The sequence below is a fragment of the Pagrus major genome, chromosome 23, assembly GCF_040436345.1.
Source record: "Pagrus major chromosome 23, Pma_NU_1.0".
Classification (NCBI taxonomy): domain Eukaryota; kingdom Metazoa; phylum Chordata; class Actinopteri; order Spariformes; family Sparidae; genus Pagrus; species Pagrus major.
The window spans coordinates 10927935-10950417 of NC_133237.1; the positions used below are offsets into that span (position 1 = coordinate 10927935).

Below are 22483 nucleotides of genomic sequence, written 5' to 3' on the forward strand. Positions count from 1 at the left end.
GTATGCCTGTGTGTGTGTGTGGGTGTGTGTGTGTGTGGGTGTGTGTGTGCATGTGTGTTTGAACTGTGATAATAGAGGTCCATTAGTAAGCAGACAGGGGGCCAGGGAGAGCAACGTTCCTTCATTACAGCCTAATGGACATCAACAGAAGTCTACCACACACACACACACACACACACACACACACACACACATAACAAACACACACAGCTTATAAGAAATGCTTTTGATAAGGCTGCCATTCCTCCAAGAGACAATTAATGATCATCTGAACTGTCTGTGAAAGATTAATCCATCCGCATTGACCCACTGACTGTGTGTGATAGTGTATGTGTGTGTGTGTATGTGTGTGTGTGTGTAACCTCTATGACTTGAGACAAACAATACCAAGTCCGATCCAGAAAACAATAGATCATTTAGAGGGAGGACAGTTCATTGGTTTTGGTTTAATCATACTGACATGGAGCAGTCTAGTTCCTGGTTTAGAACAGATCAAACTTTCACACCACTGTCTTTGAATTATACCCGCCCTATTCCCACTCAATGCTTCACTGACAGACCGAACACACCGATTAGCTAGCGATTAGTAAGTGTCTGAAATTTCAATCTACTACTCACTACTGAGTGAACGATAGAGGATAATATATAGGATGTAGAGAATGAGTGAAAGAGGGAGTGGGTTCAGACAAGTCAAGAGCAGAGATCATCTGGTGACATCAGACACTATACACTATTCACCCTCTGTCTGAATGCTCTGTTTTAGTGCCTGTCTCTTTAAGGCCCCCATCTTGAAAAGTCCAGTCTGCTCTGATTGGTCAGCTCTCATAAGCCTGAGCAGGCACTGCCCATCATGTTTCTGCATCCGCTCTGCCAGTGCTTTTGCAACCACGGCCGTTCTGGGTCATGATTGAGGGCACTGACTGAATCACAATATTAGAGAATCCCGACAGCTTGTTTGAAGGCACCGTTTTTAAATAAGGACTGTTCGTATGGATTGAGAGATGTCATGGTTTCACAGTATTTATATTGCACCTAGACCTGCTTTCTTTACAGCATAGTTCAGTGTAAAAAATACCCAAAAGTCATGCTATAATATTACTGTGGCAAAAGGTCACACCATCGAAATAGTGCCTGAGTAAAAGTCTCAGTTTCAGTTTCTGATATAATCATTTGGAGTCTCTTGGGTTTGCTTTCCAGGTTTCTTGCTTGCTTTGTTGACATTACGTAAAGCAGAAGGTCTGTTGGGTCACTACATGTTCCTGTTTTTGTAAAATGACTAACAATGACAAACCTGCACATTGGGATAAAGACTATTTCCAAGTACGACTAAACTAACTGTCATAAAAATCTATGTTTGTCTGTATGAAGATTCATTATATTGACAATAGTGACCTCTTGATCCACATTATGACAGTCTTAAAATTCATGTCAGTATACAGAACTTTGAAACTGAAGGTGGTGAGCTGTAACCCAAGCTGCGACTGAAGGAAACATTGTAATTGAACACTTCAATACTATACCCTCATAAACTCTCTCCTGGTGTGACTCACACTGCAGCTGCAAAGTGTCCCAATTAAGATTTGCTTTTGTACTAATGCGCAGTGTGAAATGTTTCTTCAGGCAGGAGAGCTATTGAGCAAAATTCTTGGTTATTTCAACAGAGAAGGAGCGACTAAAGTCAAAAAGAAAGAAAAAAGAGACGCTTGGCATGTATATTCAATCGAGCAGACGCGACGTCTCCTCTTACTCTGCACGTCTCTTTGCGAGTTCACTGTCAGTTCAGTTTGGTGTGGGTTACATCCTTCAGCGGATATGAAGTCACCCAAAAAAAATCAGATATGAGCAGCAATTCGGCGCAGAGCACGGACGCCAGGTCAGCTTAGCCTGTCCATTGTTTTTCCTTCCTACCGCGACTATCTCAAAGTGAGGCAGAGTGAGTCGCCTCGGATGCTCTGTGTGGACTCAACAGTAAACACCTCGCTGCCCTTTTTAGCTGCTGCCAAAGCTCTTCTATTATTCTTTTAAATGTTACCAGGACACACGGCCTCTATGATACACCTCTCACACACACGCTGAAATACACCCACTGCCTTCATTTACCCTTTATTTCCCCTCCCCCTCGTTCACACGCACCCTTGCAATAAAATAATCATCAATAATACAGTTATTGACTCAGCACTGAAACGTGGACACGCGCGTTGTAGATCGACCCCCCCACCCCAAAAGCTCCGACGTGCAGCAGTGCTATCCTGTTGCCTAGTAACCAGGTAGAGTTTCTAGTAAGAGCCTATTGGCTGAGAGAATCCCACTGTCCTAGACTTCTCTCTCACCTACTCTCTCCCTCTCTTACGCACACATGCTCAAATTGCAACACACAATTTGTGCCGTTTGAAGCGCCTGCCATCAAACGCCGCACGTGCGCTTTAAAATTCAGCCGGCGCCTTTTCTTCGCTAATCAACCTTCGATCACCACTCCGCCGTGAAACTAGGTTGCCGTAACTCTTTTTCTTTCTTCTTCACACTGCACTTACCTACACACCTATGCACCCTCTCTCTTTCACACACACGCACACGTACACAAACAGTTGCTCTCGACCATTTTTGTAGACAAAGCAGAGACACGCGCTGCAGAGCCCAGAGAGAGAGAGGAAAGAGGACCGAAGAGAAGAGGCTGCAGTTTTCAGGTCTCCACGGAGATGCAGTTAAGTATCAGGCTGTAGCCATTATACACTACTGCTGTAAAAGCATCTCTTACTGACACACACACACACACACAGATGGGAGTGTGAAGGCACCGATGGGTCAAGACGGAGGTTTAAAAAAACAAACAAGGTCACATTTATTGCACTTGTTATACTTAAAGGGGCACTATGTTGTTTTGGAGAAGAAATTCAAACTCAGAATTTTAATATTTCCACACGATGAGGTAATAATACAAAGTCAGAATTTTTTTTGTTTTCAAAACTGAATAAACAAGCTGCTCTCAGAGGAAAATAAGGTCCCAGAACACTGTTTGAAGCTAGAAAGGTGGCAGGGTCCGCCACATATAAACAAAGTGAAACAGTATGATATTGTGTTGTCCTTTAAGGTCAGATTGTTGGAGATGGAAGAAACCTCAGGAAGGAGGGATATCATGCAATAGATGTCACATGTACGGAACTGAACATCAAAATCAGTTTACAAATTGCATTGTTAGAACATCTGATACAAAAAATGATATAATACGTGAAGTGTGTGGATCCAGGAGGACAACAAGAGCCTAAAAAAATAAATATTAACCCCCGCAGTGCCAGAGAGCGAGGCTCTTCCCTTTCAAGTGTATGCAGACAACGTGAAGTGCAGCGGAGACGGTAACTAAGAGAGACATTTCTTTGTTCGCATTAAAGGAGGCCTGGGCTGACACAAAGTTACATACATGCTAAAACATTGCAGTGATATGATCTGCATCCATCTCTCTCTCTCTCACACACACACACTGTGCTGTGCTGTCCGCATTGCCATGACAACCTAGTGCTAGATGCTGATGGATTTCCCAGATCTTTTATTTATTCATCTTTGCCTGCATTACTCTTTCATACTACCACACACATGTGCATCCTCACACATGTGTGCACCCATGCATGCTTGCCTAACACACACAAGCCCTCGTCTGCGAGCTGGTTTGATCATCAAAGCCCAAAATCTGTCTGCGGGAGAGCACGCAGAAAGGTGTGATCATCTTTTTGTTGCCTCCAAGACACGGCTGCGTGAAATGAAAGGCTGCCCATACAAAGTAGGCCATTACAAATTGTGTGTCTCTGTCTCTCCTTCCTGTGTGTGTGTGCGTTGCTGTCATTCCAGCCATCTTTCAGACAGTAATGTGATCAGCAGCAATGTGAGGGCTGCTGTGTTATTCATGTGGAGCTCGACTGTGGGGAAACGGCTCAGAACAGCAGGCGCACACATGCAGTACAAAAAGCACACACGCACCAAGAACAGCAAAAAGAAAAGGGGGGGGGGCTCATTAGGAACAGCAGTGCAGCTACTAAACAGCAAACGCAACAAGGCAATATGACCTAAAAACATAACTGAATACTAAGCATCAGGATGACGAGAAGGAGCTCCGGCCCGACTGGGAGTGTCCGCTGACGAGCCCAACCCCGGCACGATGCACGGCCCCCTGGGGAGCCTCACGCTGACCTCCCCCCCCCTCTCAGCTCCTCCTCCAGAAAAAGCAATACATTATCGCCTCTTCCGCCTTATTTCTCGCTTCTTGAGAGTGTGTGGTTGGAGATGCACTACGAAGTGCAGCGGTCGCTCAGTTTTCAATTACACCTGCTGAGTCTCCATCCATCCACCTCCTATTTTTTTATAGCCGGGATAAATCCACTTTTTACTGAACTCCATTCCCGTCCAGCTCAACATCATGCACCATCTCACACACTCATGCCTATGAATCAATACAGCCTAGGAGCCAGTCCGTTCACGTCAAACGCTTAGACACCGAGCGGAATGACGGGAGCGGAGTTATTTCAGCAAGTGTCCTCGTTAGTGTGTGTGCATGCAAATGCATATTTCATACTGCAGCGGTGAAAGAAAAAAAACATGCATAACTGATCCCTGATTCTACAGAGTAACATAAAAATAAAAAAAAGATCTACAAGTACTTTGGTGCATTTGCAGTCAGGGCTCATGCGCTCGTTTTGGCAGCGAGAGAAGACAAAAGAACAACAGAGGGTGAAGGAAAGGAGAAACAAAGAAAGAGCACACATTATTCAGCCGCAGCTTTTTTTGGAGAGAGACACAGGACGAGGGTGGGGGAGGAGGGTTTGAGAGAGAGTGTCTTAAAGGACGAGAAAGCCACTGCATCTTCACTGCAGCAGCCATCAACTAGCAGATAAAGACAATAAAAAGAGCACAATAGAAGGTGGCCGGGGCGGAGAGGTACGTGCTCATCGTCGCTCGCACTTGTGATTGGCTGAACGATGTGTCCGACTGTCAGACGGGAGCGCCGTGGCGGAGCGCGCACGCCGTGCAGAACAGATTGGATTAAAATGACCAATTTCTGTCCTGTTCCTGTTCGTCTTGTGCAGCTCTCCTCTTCCATCATCCCTCACTCTGTCCTCGCTCTCCTCTTCATCCTCCTTATCCCTTTCATCCTTCCCTCCTCTCCTTTTCTTGACTTTTAACTTCCACCTTTTTTCAACATCCTGCTCTTCTACCTCCTGTCCTCACTCTTTGACCTCCCCCGTCTGTTTTCTATCTCAGACTTCATTTGCTTCCTCTTTTCCTCCATTTCTTGACTTTTGTTTTCCTTTAGTGTCATCCATCCATTCTTGTCTCTCTTTCTCTTCTCTCCTAAATTCTTTGTCTCATCTGTCCTCTCTTTTTACTGAACTTACCACCTGCTGCACTCACTCTCACACACACACACACACACACACACACACACACACACACACACACACACACACTCATTTCCCGTCGTCATCCCGACTCTAACATGAGTTTTGACTGCATCACATTTTGCTGTATGGATTTCCACGGTGAGAGTGACAGAGCAGGTTTCGGGTGAGGGGGTTGATCCATGGAAACGCAGACTTCTAGACCATCATCAACATGATGCGTAGCCATGGCAACAGCTGCCGAGAAGCCCTCCCATGGTAAAGGCGGGCCAATCAGCGCGGCACTGCCACTACAGGGAACTTGACAGACAGCTCTCTGAGTGAAAAGAATACTGGGCAGACAGATCTCAGATAGTGTTTATATCCTTTTCTCTATATCTGCAGAAGTAACCTATAAAATCAAATATTATAAATGGCAGATAGAAAGCAGTTTTACACTGTGTAATGACTATCCAGCTATTCTTTTGTCTGATCAGGCCACTTGTCCTCACTGGCAGGTGGAGAGGAGCGTCTGGCAGCTCCATGTGTCACCTCTGTGACACATGTCTGTCCACAGCTACCCCCCCCCCACCGGGGGAACTGTGCAGTTAGCAGTGACAAGGATCGCCGTGCAAAACAATTTCACAACATCTTTAAACAGCAATAAAACCCCAGGACCGCCACAGAAATGACCTGTTTGACTGTGTTTAGACAGCAGAGGGATGTTCAAGAACTCAATAGTCCACTCCTTAGCAGATTAACCCCGTGACCCTCAACACCAGCAGCCAACTGCTACACTCAGATTGACCTGTAACCTTTGACACGACCGACTCATCAGCATGCGCTGATGAAACACAACCTGGTTGGCTGGCATGAAGCTCTGTGATGTCGACACAGTGTCCCACTGTTGTTCAGGGTGCAGACACTGTGTCTATTCCCACATTTTCTACCTTCAACGCATTTTCACCTCCAAGCTGAGAATTTGATAAATAATACTCTCACGTCCGTACGGTCAATACAGCACAGCAGATGGCTCTGGCCAAAGTAGGGCTGCACAATATGGTGAAATAAATCATACTGCACTTATCTTAAAATGATTCCCATTGGTGGTAATGATCATTTTTGCATCAAGGATTGCATTTTCACTGAAAAAACGTTTAAAATCATGATGATTTGAAACATGTTTCTTCCACCTGGAGATCAAGATCTGTAGGTCAGGGCATGTCTGCAGTTCAGCAGTACTTCATTATAATGCTGTTTTCTCACACATTTTACCTTCATCATAAAAAATGCAGCGTCTGCAATTTAGATATTGCACTTGGCTATAATACAGTTGTAACTACATTTTGATGAATTGTGTAGATGTTATATTAGCATTTATAGTAGCGTTAGCCAAAACTCAGCCACTGGCTATCGACATACTGTTAAGTGCGGTCCAAATTTGAACAGTATCCGACCCTAAACTTAGTAGTAGTTAATTACATCCCATGACACGATAACTTGTAGTTTTTTTGTGGTGGGTGGATCTCATTATCTTTGGATGAGAGCTGCAACGATTAGTCAATTAATTGATTAGTCAAAGAAAAGAACATGATTATTATTGATTAATCATTTCAGTCCTTTTTTAAAGCAAAAAAAATAAACATTTGCTGGTTACAGCTTCTTAAATGAAATAATCTGCTGCTTTTCTTTGCCATTTATCTGATTGTCGGTTGGATAAAGGATTAATTGCAATTAGGATGTCTCATACATCAATAAAGAAAATAATCATTACTTGCGGACCTACTTTAGACAGAGTCAGGCTTGCTGTTTCCCCCGTTTCCAGTCTTTATGCTAAGCTAAGCTAACCAGCTGCTGGCTGTAGCCTCATATTTACAGACAGGTAGATAGCAAATAAGTGTATTACTCAAAATGTTGAACCATAGCTTCAATCTTTGTGTCTGCATCTGCTAAATGAGTGCAATGTAACCCAAACCCAGCCACGGCAGGCCAATCACAGTGTTTCTGCCCAAAACTCTGGTGGTCTCCATAATTTCACAGACAGTAGCTATCATCTTGCCAGCAGCACAACTACACAAAAAACCCAAACACACACACACACACACACACACACACACACTGAAGTGCTTTGTGGAGTCAGACGTTCAGAGCCTGAGGCAGGAGAGGGTCACTGCCTAAATACATGGTCTGCGTGAATGCGCGCAAACACACACGTACTGTTGAGCACACACGTACGCGCTACGGCATGTGCGGCACACTCGCCGTTTACACACACGAAAGTCAGCGCTATTAGTTCCAGATCATTTTGCGACGCAGCCTGTAAACAGTGAGCCTGGGGATAAACAAAGATCCTACTGTACTAGAAGTAATCCCACGGCACACACAACTTAACACCCCGTGGACACACGCACCTTCCCAACCAAACACACACACACACAAACACACACACACCATACAAACTGACAGAGAAATGCCCAAACTAGCTTGCATGCACGCATGAAAATGAACATTAAAAAACACCTGGAGGGCCAACAAACATTATTAAAGTGAAATGCATATTTGTAGACTCATTATGTGTGCCTTCATACTGCATTTCAGAACAACAATAATGATCCACGTACGTCGGGCGAGGAATCATTTGTCATGTTACTGTAATAGCGCCAACACGATGCTTGAGTTTTGGTACCAAAGCAGTACTTTTTGATCACTTACGATAACCAAAATCATGTTATAAACATGATTTCTAATGAAATTTCTAATCTGCACTACAGCTGCACACAAATATGAACAGGCCGTTATAAATTACTATAAAACTTTGGATTCATCGCATTCCTTTATTTTGAAAGGTACCCATAACACGTAATGTGTTCAGTTTTCTAATTCCTCTGTGTTTCCTAAAGTGATGTTAATATGTCGTAATGTCAAATCTCTGCTTTTTTTCTATAAATGGAAAGTGAACTGAACAGCATGTGTTGCGCTTTTGCCAGCTTTACTTCCTCTTAATATTCAGGATTTTTACAGATTTTGCATACTTTATTAAAAAATAAATTAAGTTTTAATTAAAACAAGTGTTAACAGAAAAAAAGTCAATGATAGTTCCTGACCAATACAGTGGTCGGCTGATATCCAACCGCTTTATTGGTCAGATCAAAACATTTGAGCCAGTATATCAATATCTGATTTTTGTACTTACTGATAGCGGTATCGGCATTGGCCCCAAAATTCGAGTAGAAATCGGGTTCTATTTAATGATGATTTTATTATTTTTGGGGTAGTTATGGCTCAGAAAGTACAGCAGGTTGTCCACTAATTGGAGGGTTGGTGGATCAATCTCTGGCTCCAGCCTGCATGGGCAAAATACTGAATCCCAAATTGCTCCTGATGGCTGTCCCGCTGGTGTGTGAGCAGATGTGTGAATAGCTGAGCATAGTGAATGTGGTCAGTGTTTTAAGTGCTCCATAAAACCAAGAACTATGTACTGTACATGTCCATTTTGTATAAGTATAGTATTGTTGTTGTACTGTTGACTCCATTTTGGCTCACATGGAGCATTTTGTTACTGTTCATGGTTTTACACAAGCAGAGAAAGCATTTGTGCAAGAGGACGTCGTTCAATGATTCATTTCTCTACAACTGCAGATATGTGGGTTAATGCACAGCTGTTTTTTGTTGTCATATTTAACAGGATTGATAATATTAGTGTGCCATATCTGGTGCCTTTGCAATGCAGTGCTAAAAGTTTGGTCCTGCGTTATAAAACACACTGCAGAGTTAGACTGACTGCACACATACTGTACGGGTACATGCACAAAGATAGACACAATCAAACACACTGGGCAGGGACTTTATACGTCAGAGAGACAGGATCCCTCTGTCTCTGCAGTAATACACACCCTCCTGACCCCCAATCTGTTGTAATCATGAGCACAGGCCAAATAAAATGAGTCACCGAACACACACACACACACAGGCAGACGCACTGCTCAATATAAGTACAGCGAGACGAACACTGAGACAGGCAGAGAGGGAGAAATGCACAGAAGCCTGTCTGTGTGCTTATACAAACACACACACACACATACACACACACACACACACACACACCTCAGGATGCCTGTCTGAGTGGCAGCAGGAGAAGGACAACCTGCTGACATCAAGGCTAACTCTCTTCATCTCTCACACTGCAGAGATGAAGTCATCTTAAGACATAAATACACACACTAAGAGAAAGAGCTGTTCGAGATGGCATCACTGTGGGAGTTAGAGGAAGTGGACGATTCAAATGTCCTGCCCTGACGACAGGGCTTATTATAGGTCATTTTATCACTGCCGCACTGGCGGTTGTTGAAGAAGGCCGCTCAGCAAACAGCAAGGCCTCTTATCATCCTGAAGCCAACACTTATAACAGACTACACTTTAATGAGCTCCTACACGCTGGAGATTTAAACTCAGATTGGTTGTCTCCCGTATCAGATGGCTGTAAATCTGTCTCCAGCTTCAAACAGCTGACTTGCAGTCCGACCAGCCAAAACTTGGAATGGCTGGAAAGCAAATAAGGGTTCAATGAAATCTAGCAAATGCCTCTGGCCCTTCAAAAACACCAACACCGACATCGTTCTGTGTGTGTGCGACTCTTCGCGCAGTCTCATCTGTACTGATTTATAAGGGAAGTACAAGAGGCCCATTCACCATGTTTAGAGTATAGGATGACTAATGGAGACAGATAGCATGATGAATCCACTCATCTGTAATGGATTAACCTCGTCTGGCCCCGAATCTGATCTAATCAGCAGTCTGAATCAGCTTGTTATTCTGTCGCGCCATCTCACCAGCGACTCCTAAATATTCAGTCTTGTGACAGCGTCGCAGGGGGTGTTAGCAAGGAAAAAGTCGATGCAGGTATAATAGACTGCAGTCTATTATCTACTGGATGGAGTTCTGTTTAGGATGTGGCACGCTGTAGCGTGTGGACTACTGACTGCTTTATACGACTGCCAAACAAGCAGCAAATTGGTTTTCTATTCATTTCAGCAGACTTCAGAAGTGAACTATTATATTTCAGTATGAATTATTCTGCAGAATACTTTAGCTATTGATGGATTTTCTTTTTGTCTGGAAAAGGTAGAAAAATTGTGTTAAAATGGCCATAAAAAGTTTCTATAGCCCGAGTGACATCTTCAAACCCAAAGAGACAGAATTCAAAATCGTATCAGACAAACTAAAGCTAAAAATCTACACATTTTAAGGAGCTGAAACCACCTTTTTTATTTATTTATTTTGTTTGTTTTTTTTTGCATTTTCACTCAAAACATGAATTAACAAAAATCAATGGATTTTCAGGCAATCAAATACTCAAGTAGAATGGCACTCAGTAGAGCGCATACCTCTGCCAAGGCCCAACAGTCAGTCCCCTTTAGTACTCACTCATAGGCATCATAATGTCAAAACTGCTGTTTTTTCACAAATTGTTGATAATTCTAATTCATTTTTGAACATTTTCAACTTAAATTCTTACGTATTGCCCCTTTGAACCTTAATTTATCCATTTAGACGCATTCTATACACAGACTGCCCAGTTCAACGAGGGTGACAGAGGGAGACAGAACAGCAGTAGCCGAGCGAGCTACAGATTGAACGAAGAGAGTGAGCGGTGGTCACGGTATATCAGAAAAAACGCTGCCTCATTTCTGGATTTTGTGTGAATTCAGCTGAAGCGTACACTTCGTCCTGGCCACTGACCAGCCCTATTTTTAAAATTGCACTTGATTGAACTGAACACATAAAGAACTCAACTGAGAAGCTACAGAATAATATAAAAACCTTCAAAACACAAACAATAATGGACCCACACTTACAGTTTTCAGCCTGCATCTTCATAAGAGTAATCGCTTGCCTGAGACCCCAAGTCAGCTCTATTCTTTGATTTTTTTGGTTTGTTTTTATGTTCCAGTCTCCCGTTCTTCATCTTTGTGTCGTTTGTTAACAGCCAAACACATAAACACACTTACAAACTATGATTTATGTGACAAACAAGGAGCACAGGCATCTCCGGCGCTGAAAAAGACTACTCATCAGCTGACAGTGTCAGATCCTGAATGCATCAACAGCAAAGTATCTCAACACGGACCCACAAATACAAAGACCCTTACTGAAATCATTAGATATCACTTGTCTGTGTGTCTCATTTAAAATGAAAACCAATAAAAAACAAAAAGTCCATGCCAGTTTTATCGTTGGACTGTATTGTATATGGAAAATAAATAACTTCAATAGCTCGCTGCTGCAGCTTGAGCACAGACTTTTTATTGCACATACCGAGACGTTTATGTAGAGACAAGAGAGCAGGTCAGTTGATCAATGATGACGAGTATAATAAACATGATGAATGAGAAGTGCTGCTCTTATGTGATTATGTAGCTTCCCAAAAACAGATTAGATGTTTTTTCCTGCAGAGAGGTAGACCTAGACTGTGAGGAATCTGGATTTTATACACTACAGTTATTGTCCACAACAGTTTGATCTCTGGTTTATCTGAGTAACGGTGCGGCTGTAAAAAAGATTAGTGTTTCAAGAAATGAAAAAACTTTATCTCTTTGTCTCTCCCCTCCAGACTCGCACTTTATCCAATGTATGCGTGCCTTTGTGTGGTCGAGTGGCAGAGCATTTATGCTGCGAATAATATTTACATAGCCCACTGTGGACCACCAACCCTGCAGTGCTTACACAGAGGGTCCTGCACACACACTCACGCACTGGCAGACACTGAGGAATCATCTGTCCATAGAGAGCAGCTCTTCTAACATAACCTGGCCAAGCATGTGATAAGGTGTGTACCCTTATTCATTAGCCATGCTATCTTGGTACAAACAGTCCTCGCTGTCGCCCAACAATACGAATCTCGTGTCGGTAGCACTGAGCTGGAAAACGCAAATATGAGCAGGACGCAAGCATGATGAAGCACATGTGCTGACCGTAGGAGCATCTGCTTCATGGCTGTACATCTCAGCAGCCACTGCAGTGTTATCCATGCAACGGTGCTGTGAACAAAACTGATATAATGTAATGCAACATTAACATCTGCCAGACAGCATGCTGACAGGCCATATGTCCTGTGTGTTTAAGCCCGCATGTCCAACTGGATAAGGCTGGATCGTTTCTGTCCTCATCTGCTGGCTCTAATTCATTCTTGTTTTTTTTCTGTATATTCTCGAAGGATATACAGCATAATGTCTTTAATCAACCTTTTCTCTGCTCTGGAACAAGACCATAGGTAAGAACAAGCTCAAAAAAGGCAATTCAGGAGTTTGGCGTCCAAAACTTTGAATATCTAAATACACCCTCAGTTCTTGCATGAGAAGAGACAGACTTGGCCAAAGTCCCTGCCACTTTATGCTATATTCATTTAAAAACAGCCAACAAGATGTGCATTTGTATGATATCCAAAATGTCTGCACAAGCCTGCCAATTCGATTCCCTTTAAATTATTTCTTTCCTAACTTGGATGATACTGCTCACACTGCAGGGGCAGCCACCCCTGATTGTGTAATATTTTTAATTTCACCAAGTACCCCCGTTCTGTTCGAGAGCACAACATGCCTTTCATTTCTACAGCTGGGTTCTTCAGTGCCTGCACTGAGCGGTGTGGATACAACACTGTGATATTAATCCCCAAAGAGAAATTCCCCTTTGAAAACAGAGACCTTGGAGCTGGCAAGAGATGCTTTTTACTGCTCAGGAGATGATTGGTTGACTTGGCAGTTTGCCTCCAGGTCCAACAGTTTGAAGAGGGTTTTTCTTTAAGGACAACAATCCAACAGTGTCTTCTGTGGCTCTGGAGGAAGCTTTTCTGATGATGTCATTAGGGTTACTTTGGTTCAGAGATTTAAAAAATATTTGACAGAAAACCTGCACTACGAACTCGGGTCATGGGGTTTGAACGATAAAGGCTTTAAACAGGCAGGGAATGTTTAATTAAAGACATTGCTTAGTTGCATTTGTCATAGAGCTTAAACAATATATCAGCAAATATTAGCCTATTACAGATTTATCTCTATCTACAATATAGAAAGTTTTTTTTTTTTACCGCTCAGTGTTCATCTCGGTCACAATTCTTCAAGAAAAAAGAAAAAAAATCTAAGGGCGAGAATACCAGAGTAACACATGATATGATATGATATGATATGATATGATATGATATGATATGATACGATACGATACGATACGATGCGATATGATACGATGCGATACGATACGATTCACGATACAATACAATTCATGATACGTTGCCCAGAGAAAATTCTAGTCAGAATTAAAATTTTTACAATATTAATGAGGTAATAATACAATCTCAGAAGTATTTATCTTTCTCATAACTGAATAAACAAGCTGTTCTCAGAGGAAAATAAAGTCCCCAGAACACTGTTTGAAGCTAGAAAGGTGGCAGGGTCCGCCAAATATGAACAAAGTAAAATAGTATGAAATTGTGTTGTCCTTTAAGGTCAGTTTGTTTATTTAGTTTATTCAGTCATGAAAACAAAGAGAGTGTCTTTATTTAGTTTGCTCTCCTTTACATTTACAACTTCATGCGAGGGACATAGTAAATCACTGGCAATAATAATATTGGAAGAAAAAATGTCCCTGTCCCCAGTTTTTCCAGCTACCACTAGCAATAAGAAATAAATCTTAGCGAAGGCTCAGTCAGGAAGACTATTTCTTTATGCATGCCTTTTAAGTCACAAGTCTCCCACTAATCTCCTCCAGCTCATTCTCCTCTTCATCCAATCACAACCTGTCACGCTGCCTCCTAACCAATCATTTGTAAGCTGACAAACTTTGTAATTGTTTGCTCTCTTTGCTGTCATTCAGCTACCATCGTCACCCCCTCAGCCTTAGATGCCTGCCACCTCCAATCAGCCCTCCGGTCAGAAGTTTCTCTCGCATGAAGTTGTCCCACATCGAGCTCCATTCCTCATCACCACCACCAGTGTATGGCTTCACGTGGGAACTCTACTTTATATTGGAAACGATTCATTCGTCGGACTGATTACTTTCTGCCAAGTGCCAAAGTCTATTCCTTCTGTTCACAATAAATTTAGGCCACAAACACGGCTGGAGATGTCCCAACGAACACTGCTTACCATATCATTAAATGAATTTCAATCATTGATACAAACAAGTTCTCCTAAGCCATTAGCGTCATATGCATATTCACTCCCTGTGGTGAGGAGGGTCATTAAGGAGGGTCGGCTGTCGCACACTGACCCATTCAGACAGCCCATCGATGTGGGTTTGACCCGTCTGTCTGAGTGTGCTATGAATCATCAACTCGCCTTCCTGGAGCTGTCAATCTTTTGCGAGGAAGGAGGAGAAGTAAATATATCTTTAGGTGCGGCTTTGCAGCTCGGCACTCAAACAACAACCGGTGCAAATCCAACTGTTTATCTACTTGTCTGCAGTATCTCTCTCCTCTTCGACTTAAAACACCTTGTCAAGATTCATCTCCAAAACGATACATTCCACCTCCAGGCTGCCATAGACCTGTACAAACACACAAGATACCAAAACATCATGAAGGGCTGCTGAGAAATCATCTGTGGATTGCAGCCAGTCAGACGGCATCTATGGCACCTATAACCTTCCCACAACGCTAGAAGATAAATGAGGCCTGCGAGGAGACAGAAGAAAGTTTGCAGTTATAATTTTTTTCTCCTTTATAATCTCAGTACTCTGCAGATTCGATTCCAGGTGCACAGGAATGTACTTATCAAATAAAAATGACTCCGGCCCTGATTTTGTTCTTACACCACCCACCTCCCCGCATCAGGGATGAAAAAACATTGCAGCGGTTCATCTTCAAGTTCCTTTCACGGCGCTCGGATTTGGATGCACATTATGTTCTTTTTTGTCTGTGCTCCAGTGTGTTAAAACATCCCACAGATGAAAATTATCCAGGCGGGATGTTCAGCCGAGGGGTAATAATAGATACTAAAACAGACATGAGCGGCTAAAAACTGATTTCATTTGGACTATTTGGCATCCTTGCATTAAACTGAAATTAATGTTTTTGGGTTTTTTTAGCACAAAATGGCTGCCAGAAAATGTAAGCAGGGGGATGCTGTAATGTCAAAGATCGTATTTAACCTGTGCTGTTACAAGTGATTAATGATGTGTATCCTCACAGGGCAACTTACTCTAAATTGATCCCAAAACAACCCAGCACTTCAAACCTGCACACAGGATAAAGCCTGGGTAAAGCAAACCAGAATAAGAAAGTAAACACGGAGACATTGCGGAGCTAAATTTAAGACATGTGACATGCATTCATGCTGTAATCAGTGGAGGGATGTTCCCAAACGTGACCTGAAAAGAGCACGATTCCCTGCAGACTCTGAAAACGTCAATATGGACAGAGAGATCTCACTCTGTTCTTTCGCTTACATTAACGATGATGATGCCTCAATGCAAACGTGCTGTATAAGAACTTACACAGAAAATTGACATGTGGGAGATTTGTCTCTTGGATGGAGGTGGCCAAAATACACAGTTTAAAGTCAGAGACGAGGTCATATTTGGCCTCGGAGTCCGCCGTGTTGCACCGCCAAACCAGGCAAAGCATTTTTAGCAGCCACCGTAGCGGCTAATTTGGTTGTTTAATAAAATGCATGCGCCTACAAAGTCACCCCAATCATTCTAGAAGTATTAATCCTCATCAAATGCAGCTACTCAAGTTATCTAGTGAAAATTCCTGTATTTTTTTATATCGCAGAAAACCAAAATACTGCAATGCATTCGTTTTTTCCAACATGCAGCCCTGCTTTAGTGTGTATCTGTGTGCACTCTTGACATCTTGAAAGCTCCATAAGTGGCCCCTCTAGAGGTGACACCACCTCTTTAACCCAGGCACACCACTGTGGTTTGAATAACCACTGGATTTGGTAACTAATAGCATCTTTTGGCCGTAGAGAAAAAACACAGACCAGTAAACAGGGTCGAAACATAAACCATCCAAATCTCAAGCCAGAGCAGGAGAGAAACTCTGTAAAAGTAACGTTTCCCGATGAAGATGAGCTCAAGACAACTGCAGCAACATCAGTGAGTCTTACACATACTGCCACACACTTCATCACTCACCCCATACGCCCAAACAACAGGATCCTGGGAGGTTTAACCCCAGTGGTCAGACAAATGACCTGTCAAGTCTCGCCAGTGTGGAGCCAGCTACTGGTGCTTGTTTAGTCTCAAAGGACCAAGCAAGTTGGTCCGTTTGTATGCTAGCATAAAGCTTTCAGTAAGCTGCAACAGCTGACTACATCATCATATGAATCACATACCTTTTAAATCAAGAGATGCGTCTGAGCCTGGCAACAATCACACGTGCGGGAAAACAGGACATATTTGGTCTTACCAGGCGGGTGTGATACTGAGTTAGGTTTCCAGCATGTGAAAGGATATGGGTTACAGACGAAGCGAAGACACCAGTTGCGAGGCCTTGTTGTTTGCTTTAAGCAGAAGAAGGCCACGGGGGCCAGGGCCGGGTACGGCTGCTGCTCCTCTTCCTCGGAGACACAGTCTGGATCGCGAATAGGAGCCGTGATGCGAACTCCAAGTGTCGGTCCAACTTCCACTTCCAGCTCCGGCTCCTGGTCCTCATGCTCCTGAACCTCAGGACTCCAGTCTCCTCCGTCACCACTGCCTCTCCTCTTCCTCTCCACCTCCTCCTCTTCCTCCCCATCGTGGCCTCCTCCTCCTCCGGGGTCAACATCGTGACCCGGGGTGTCCTTCCTGTAGGCCGTCGGTATAGCGAGCCTCACCTCCTCCTGCACCTCCTCCTGCTGCTCCTGCCCCTCCGGGCACTCGGCGTACTGAAAGCGCGCTCTCCCCTCGCCATCAGTCATGATAGAGCATCAGGCAGAGCCACTCTGGAGGGAGGTCAGAGGGAGAGAGGTTAGAGAGAGGTGGAGAGTGGGAGGGTTTGAAAGATGGAGGACGGTGTGACGGTATGGAGGAGAGAGCAAAGATGCAGAAAAAGGGAGAGGGTGAGGGAGACGGATCAACTCGGCAAAGAGCAAACTGGAGACAAATCACACAAGGAGCCAAATAAACCCTCTGACTGTTTCCTCCTCCGATCCCTCAGCCGCAGAAGTACTTGCTTCCAATCAATCTAGGCACAGATTTTCAATATTCGTTTACTAACCTGGCAACACTTGAGGCTCGGTGTCAGTTCAGACACTTCCTCTCTCCACGAAAACATCAACCATCCCTATACAGTACGATGACACAAAACTAAGAATCTATGCTGGAAAAACAGATTAATGGACACTGTTCACTCAATAGATACATAGTGCATTACCACTTACATTAACCTCACTATTGTGCACAACAGAGGGGCTATTATTTGCTCTTTCAGTGACTCCTTGCACGCATGAACACAGAAACGTGCACATTGCAATAAGGTAATAAACTCTATGAGTATGAGCATTGTGATATTATGGTGATTCTTTTCTCATTTTTTTTTTCACTCTGTCTCCTCGCTCTTCCTGTTGCTATGTGATTGAACAGATGGACTGCTCTGTCTCTGGTCTACTGGAGGTTTTTAGCCCACACCACGCAATGGTGGGCAGGGAATGCGCAAAAAAGAAGAAGAAGAGAAAAAACACACACACACACACACACACAATAAATGCCACACTAATCCTGATTATTATAATGAGTAGAATAACATGGAGAGGAAAACATTAGTAATCATAATCCAGCTAACAGACTTTTTCTCTTTTAAGGGCTTTTTTTATTTAATGGGCTTTGTTGTCCATCGTTTGCCGTTAGTGTATGAGAAGAGCGCATCTCACGGTTGAGGCTCTGCTGAGGACAAAACATGTTCTCATGATAAAAAGTACTCACATTTCAGAGGGTATACAAAGCGCCTGAGGGAATGGAGCGCCCATCACCTGTGTTTTATTGTTTAAAAGTGGGCTAAATCCTACATGGCAGGCAAACACAACAACTTTATTCTTTAAAAAGAAAAAGAAAAATACCTTATCGAGACGGAATCGGAAGTTCCCATAAGCATGATCCGTGACTTTCCGTGTTTCTAGCGCACCCAGCCTTTCCCAGCAACCCGGAGCTTTCCTCTCCTTTCTTCCTTCTCTCTCCTCAACAAGAAAAAAAAAAAAAAAAAAAAAAAAACCTCCTTACTTCTGCTGTTTGTCACAGATGAAAAGGTAATCCTACGGGGGGAAGAATCACAGTAAGTCACCAAAAGAATCACTTGAAGCGGTCTTCATTTAAAAACATCCATCCACATCCGTGCGTGATCCACCCGTCCGTCCATCCTCGCCGAGGTGTCGGTTTACGCAGCGTGGAGCGGAGATGCGCGCGGGGAGGGTCGGGGCCGTGCGGGTCCGCCGTGCTTCGGAGCGGCTCCGTGGATGATCTGACACGGAAGAGGAAAAAAAAAGAAAGAAAGAAAAAAAAAAACTTGGCCCAGGCACCCGGGAGCCCTGACACGTGACGTGATGCCCGACTATAGGGACGTAGCGCACGGTGGGAGACACAGACATGCGCGCGCGGAAAAGGAGCCACGGAGAGCCAGGCTGAGCGCGCACGTCCCGCGATGTTTCATGCATCAGTACTGCATGTCAGGGCTGGATAATGGAAATGGTATGAATCATATATTAGCCCAGACAATGCGTGAGTGTATGTAGGTGACAAAAAGCAAGGAAACACTGTTATATTATTTTTATGATTATTATTATTATTATTATTATTATTATTATATTCCTTAATATGTACCCTTAAGAAACACTGCGGTATATATAGCATTAATGTTGCACTTATCTTAAAGGGGCACTATGTAGTTTTGGAGAAGAAATTCAAAGTCAAAATATTCATATTTACAATATTAATGAGGTAATAATACAAACTCGGAAATAGTTATTTATAATAAAATAGTTTTTCCATAACTGAATAAACAGTTTCCTCAGAAGAACACTGTTTGAAGCTAGATAGATGGCAGGGTCCGCCAAATATAAACAAAGTAAATCAGTATGAGTGGTGTCCTTTAAAGTCAGTTTGTTTATTCAGTCATGAAAACACAGAGAGTTTGTTTGTTTAGCTTGTTTAGGCATAAAAATCACTTCTGATTAAAAACTACACAGTGCACCTAAATGCAAAATGGACTTTGTCAGGTGGATCGTAACCATAACAGCGTTACTCAAATGCTAGTCCAGGTGGAGCTAGTTTAAACTTCTTCATAAAGTGCTGGGTATGTTATACATAATTTAAAAAATAAACAATGCGATTTGTATGAAAAATCCAGCGACTACAGACAGATTTAGTTGAGTGAAAGTATGTAATTTCCTGAAATGTGATGTAGTAGAAGTTAAAGTGGTTAAAATGGAAATACTCAAGTGAAGAACCTCAGAAATGTATACTTAAGTACTGTACCTGAGTCAACACACTTGCTTTCCATCAGTGATCTTTCCAGTAGGAAACACTAACCCCTTATTTATTTAGTTTGTTTAGGCAAACGTTAAAAAACAGCCAATGAAGATCTTTCTCTTCTGATTAGAATGATGTAATAAATTGGAAAAATACACCCAATGCAAAGAAAAATGTTAATTCTCCTTCATGTTACAGTCAGATTATAGAGGCTTTTGTCTGAGTGGCTTTTTTCAAATTGTTTGTTTTCGCGTTCACTCATCAACATCATCATTCATATTTTGTTCGGCACATTCGCCGCGGTTCAGTTCCCTCAATCAGGCAACTGCTGCTTCTGTGCCGTGTCAACGTCTTTATAGGCAATTTGATTTGACAATCAATTTAAACTCCCATGCTGCCTGGGAGATCGATCACAAATACATACACTATATTTAATGAACAGTGTTCACACACAGGGAGTGTAAGGACCAGAGCCTCGGGCGGAGGTTTAGAGTTAGGTCCGTTTCTGCTTCCATCAAGTTCTTTACCTTCAGAAGAACCTGCCAGAAACTTGGCAGTAATTGACATCAGGATTAGGGAGAATAAAAGTCTGGGATCAAATCCCTCAGGGTTCATTTAGATCTGGCAGCTGATAGGATGAGAATCAGACGTGGTCACAGAGAAAGTTGCGTGTCATTCAGACACACCAAGTGTGTGTGGGAGACTTGGGCAGGGAAACAAAGTCAGAAAAAGCCGTCCATGTGTTCCTGGTGGATCGCTCACTCCGGCGCTCCACGCTTACACAGGAAAAGCAATAAAACTGTTGTGAGCTACCACTGCTGTTCCCACTGGAGACTAAAGACAGGGAGCAGTGGAAGAGTCCAGCTAAAAGTCACTGCACAGAAGAAATACGAGCCCACATAGTTACGGTTATTAATTTCAAACAGTGGTAAAACATGAATATATTGTAGTTAACTTTTTTGTGAATCAGGCTTGAGGCTGTTTTATATTAAGTCATGTGAGGTATTATATTTTAAAAACAGCTCACACATGTAATACAAGGTTAATATTCTTATTGTACATAACGTGACACAGTGGGCATAAACTACGCTTAGCGAGGGACAGAGTGCACAGATTGTTTTGGTGTTTATGCTCATATCTCATAATGGACCAGCAGGCCAATCTCCTGCCAACCTGACATAATCCTCTAATCTTTGTGTATCTACATTCAGAGGGATATGAAACCTATAATCTACACTCTTCACATCCTGTCGTTCGTGTCCTCGTGTCTGCGTGTAGCCCACCTAGTAACTAAAGCCATGTTTTTAATCCGTATTTATTTTAAAATTAACTGAAATGTGAAGTGAAACATGAGCAGACATTAAATTATGATACACGTTTTGCAGCTGGAGATCAGAAACCTAATCTGACGTTACACGGAACCATCTGGAAAGGTGCAGCTACAAAATGTTTAGAAAAGTGCGGGCACTCAGAAAATCCTTTGCAGGTGATCGGATGAACCATCTGTCCATCGCCGCCTGTGAAGATCAACAGTAGGAGGGCACTACAAGCAGAACCCGGTGTTGCATCAAACTTGCCCAAGCCAGTCGAGAGAAGAGTGAAAGCATATCTTCAAAGCGCTTCTCTCGCTGGCTGTCACATTTAAGTTACGCCTTTAGCTACCAGTAGTTCACCAGAGGATGCTGATAGGTTCAACCACTGTGCATTCAGAAACACACTTAAACCAAACATAAAAAATGAAAAAAAAAATCAGTCATTAACCTACTCTCTGAAGTGTGGACTTTCACTTCCAGCTTTGGGTGCTACAATGGCACACGCAAACTAAAATGCAACGACTATTGCCACAACTAAAAGGCAAAGCAGCAATGCTCACTGTATCAGGCCAGATATGAAACTTAAGGCCTCGCCAAGCCACAAATCCATCTTCCCTAGTTTGAAATGCCAGTGCTCCGTTTCTTAAACACCTTGTCAAGACACCAAATGGCTCGCAACCCCCCAATCCATTAAGAGCCCACATAACAAAAGCAGCAGTCATTTTTACAAGATCTTCGAGGATGACGGATTCTCAGCCGGGTTCGAAAATGTTTAAGGTTTAGTCAACCAACCTTTTGGCAGCTGTGCTCTTTGATTAATCCAAGATGTTACAATAAGATTTGTTGGAGCCCCGCTGCCAGTGATTCAGCCGTTTTATTGAACAGCATTGCCCTGGAGCGATCCTGTGCAGTTCACAGATCACTCCAAAGCATCAGCCACGCTGGAACAAAACTGAATAAATGCTGGGCACGCCGATGCGAGGCTGCTGCCAACCTCCCCGTCGCACAGGGCTAAGCTGATCAAAATAATAAATTTGCCAAAAGGTTGATGTTCTCCTTCAGGACCCTTGGCAAGTGGAGCCGTGTCCCCGAAAGCCAATTAAGGAGTCGTTTGAAGTAGTGAAGCTGAGGGTGGGAGGGGGTGGGGGGGACAATGGAGACACTCACAGGTTTTATTCAGAAACATTGAAGGCAGTTTGATCTATTAGAAAGACAGATAGGTTGCTTCTTGATGGTCATTACTGAAGCCTTGGTTTCCTTTGAATGTTAGTGACTAACACAGACGGGGTTTGAGCCCCAAGCCGCGCTGAATCACACTTTCCTGTTATCTCTCTGTGGAATGGGACATTACATTATCTAAAGTAATACCAA

General features: G+C 43.1%; 1 protein-coding gene across 1 annotated transcript in view; it reads right to left on the reverse strand.

Annotated features, from left to right (window-relative positions):
• The window catches only part of cacna1ha (calcium channel, voltage-dependent, T type, alpha 1H subunit a), a 168892-nt gene that overhangs the window by 102214 nt on the left and 44195 nt on the right, over positions 1-22483 (reverse strand). The window contains exon 2 of the mRNA XM_073494100.1: positions 16815-17281. Coding sequence (XP_073350201.1) covers positions 16815-17257 — 443 coding nt within the window. The 5' untranslated portion in view covers positions 17258-17281. The remainder of the gene's footprint in view (positions 1-16814; positions 17282-22483) is intronic.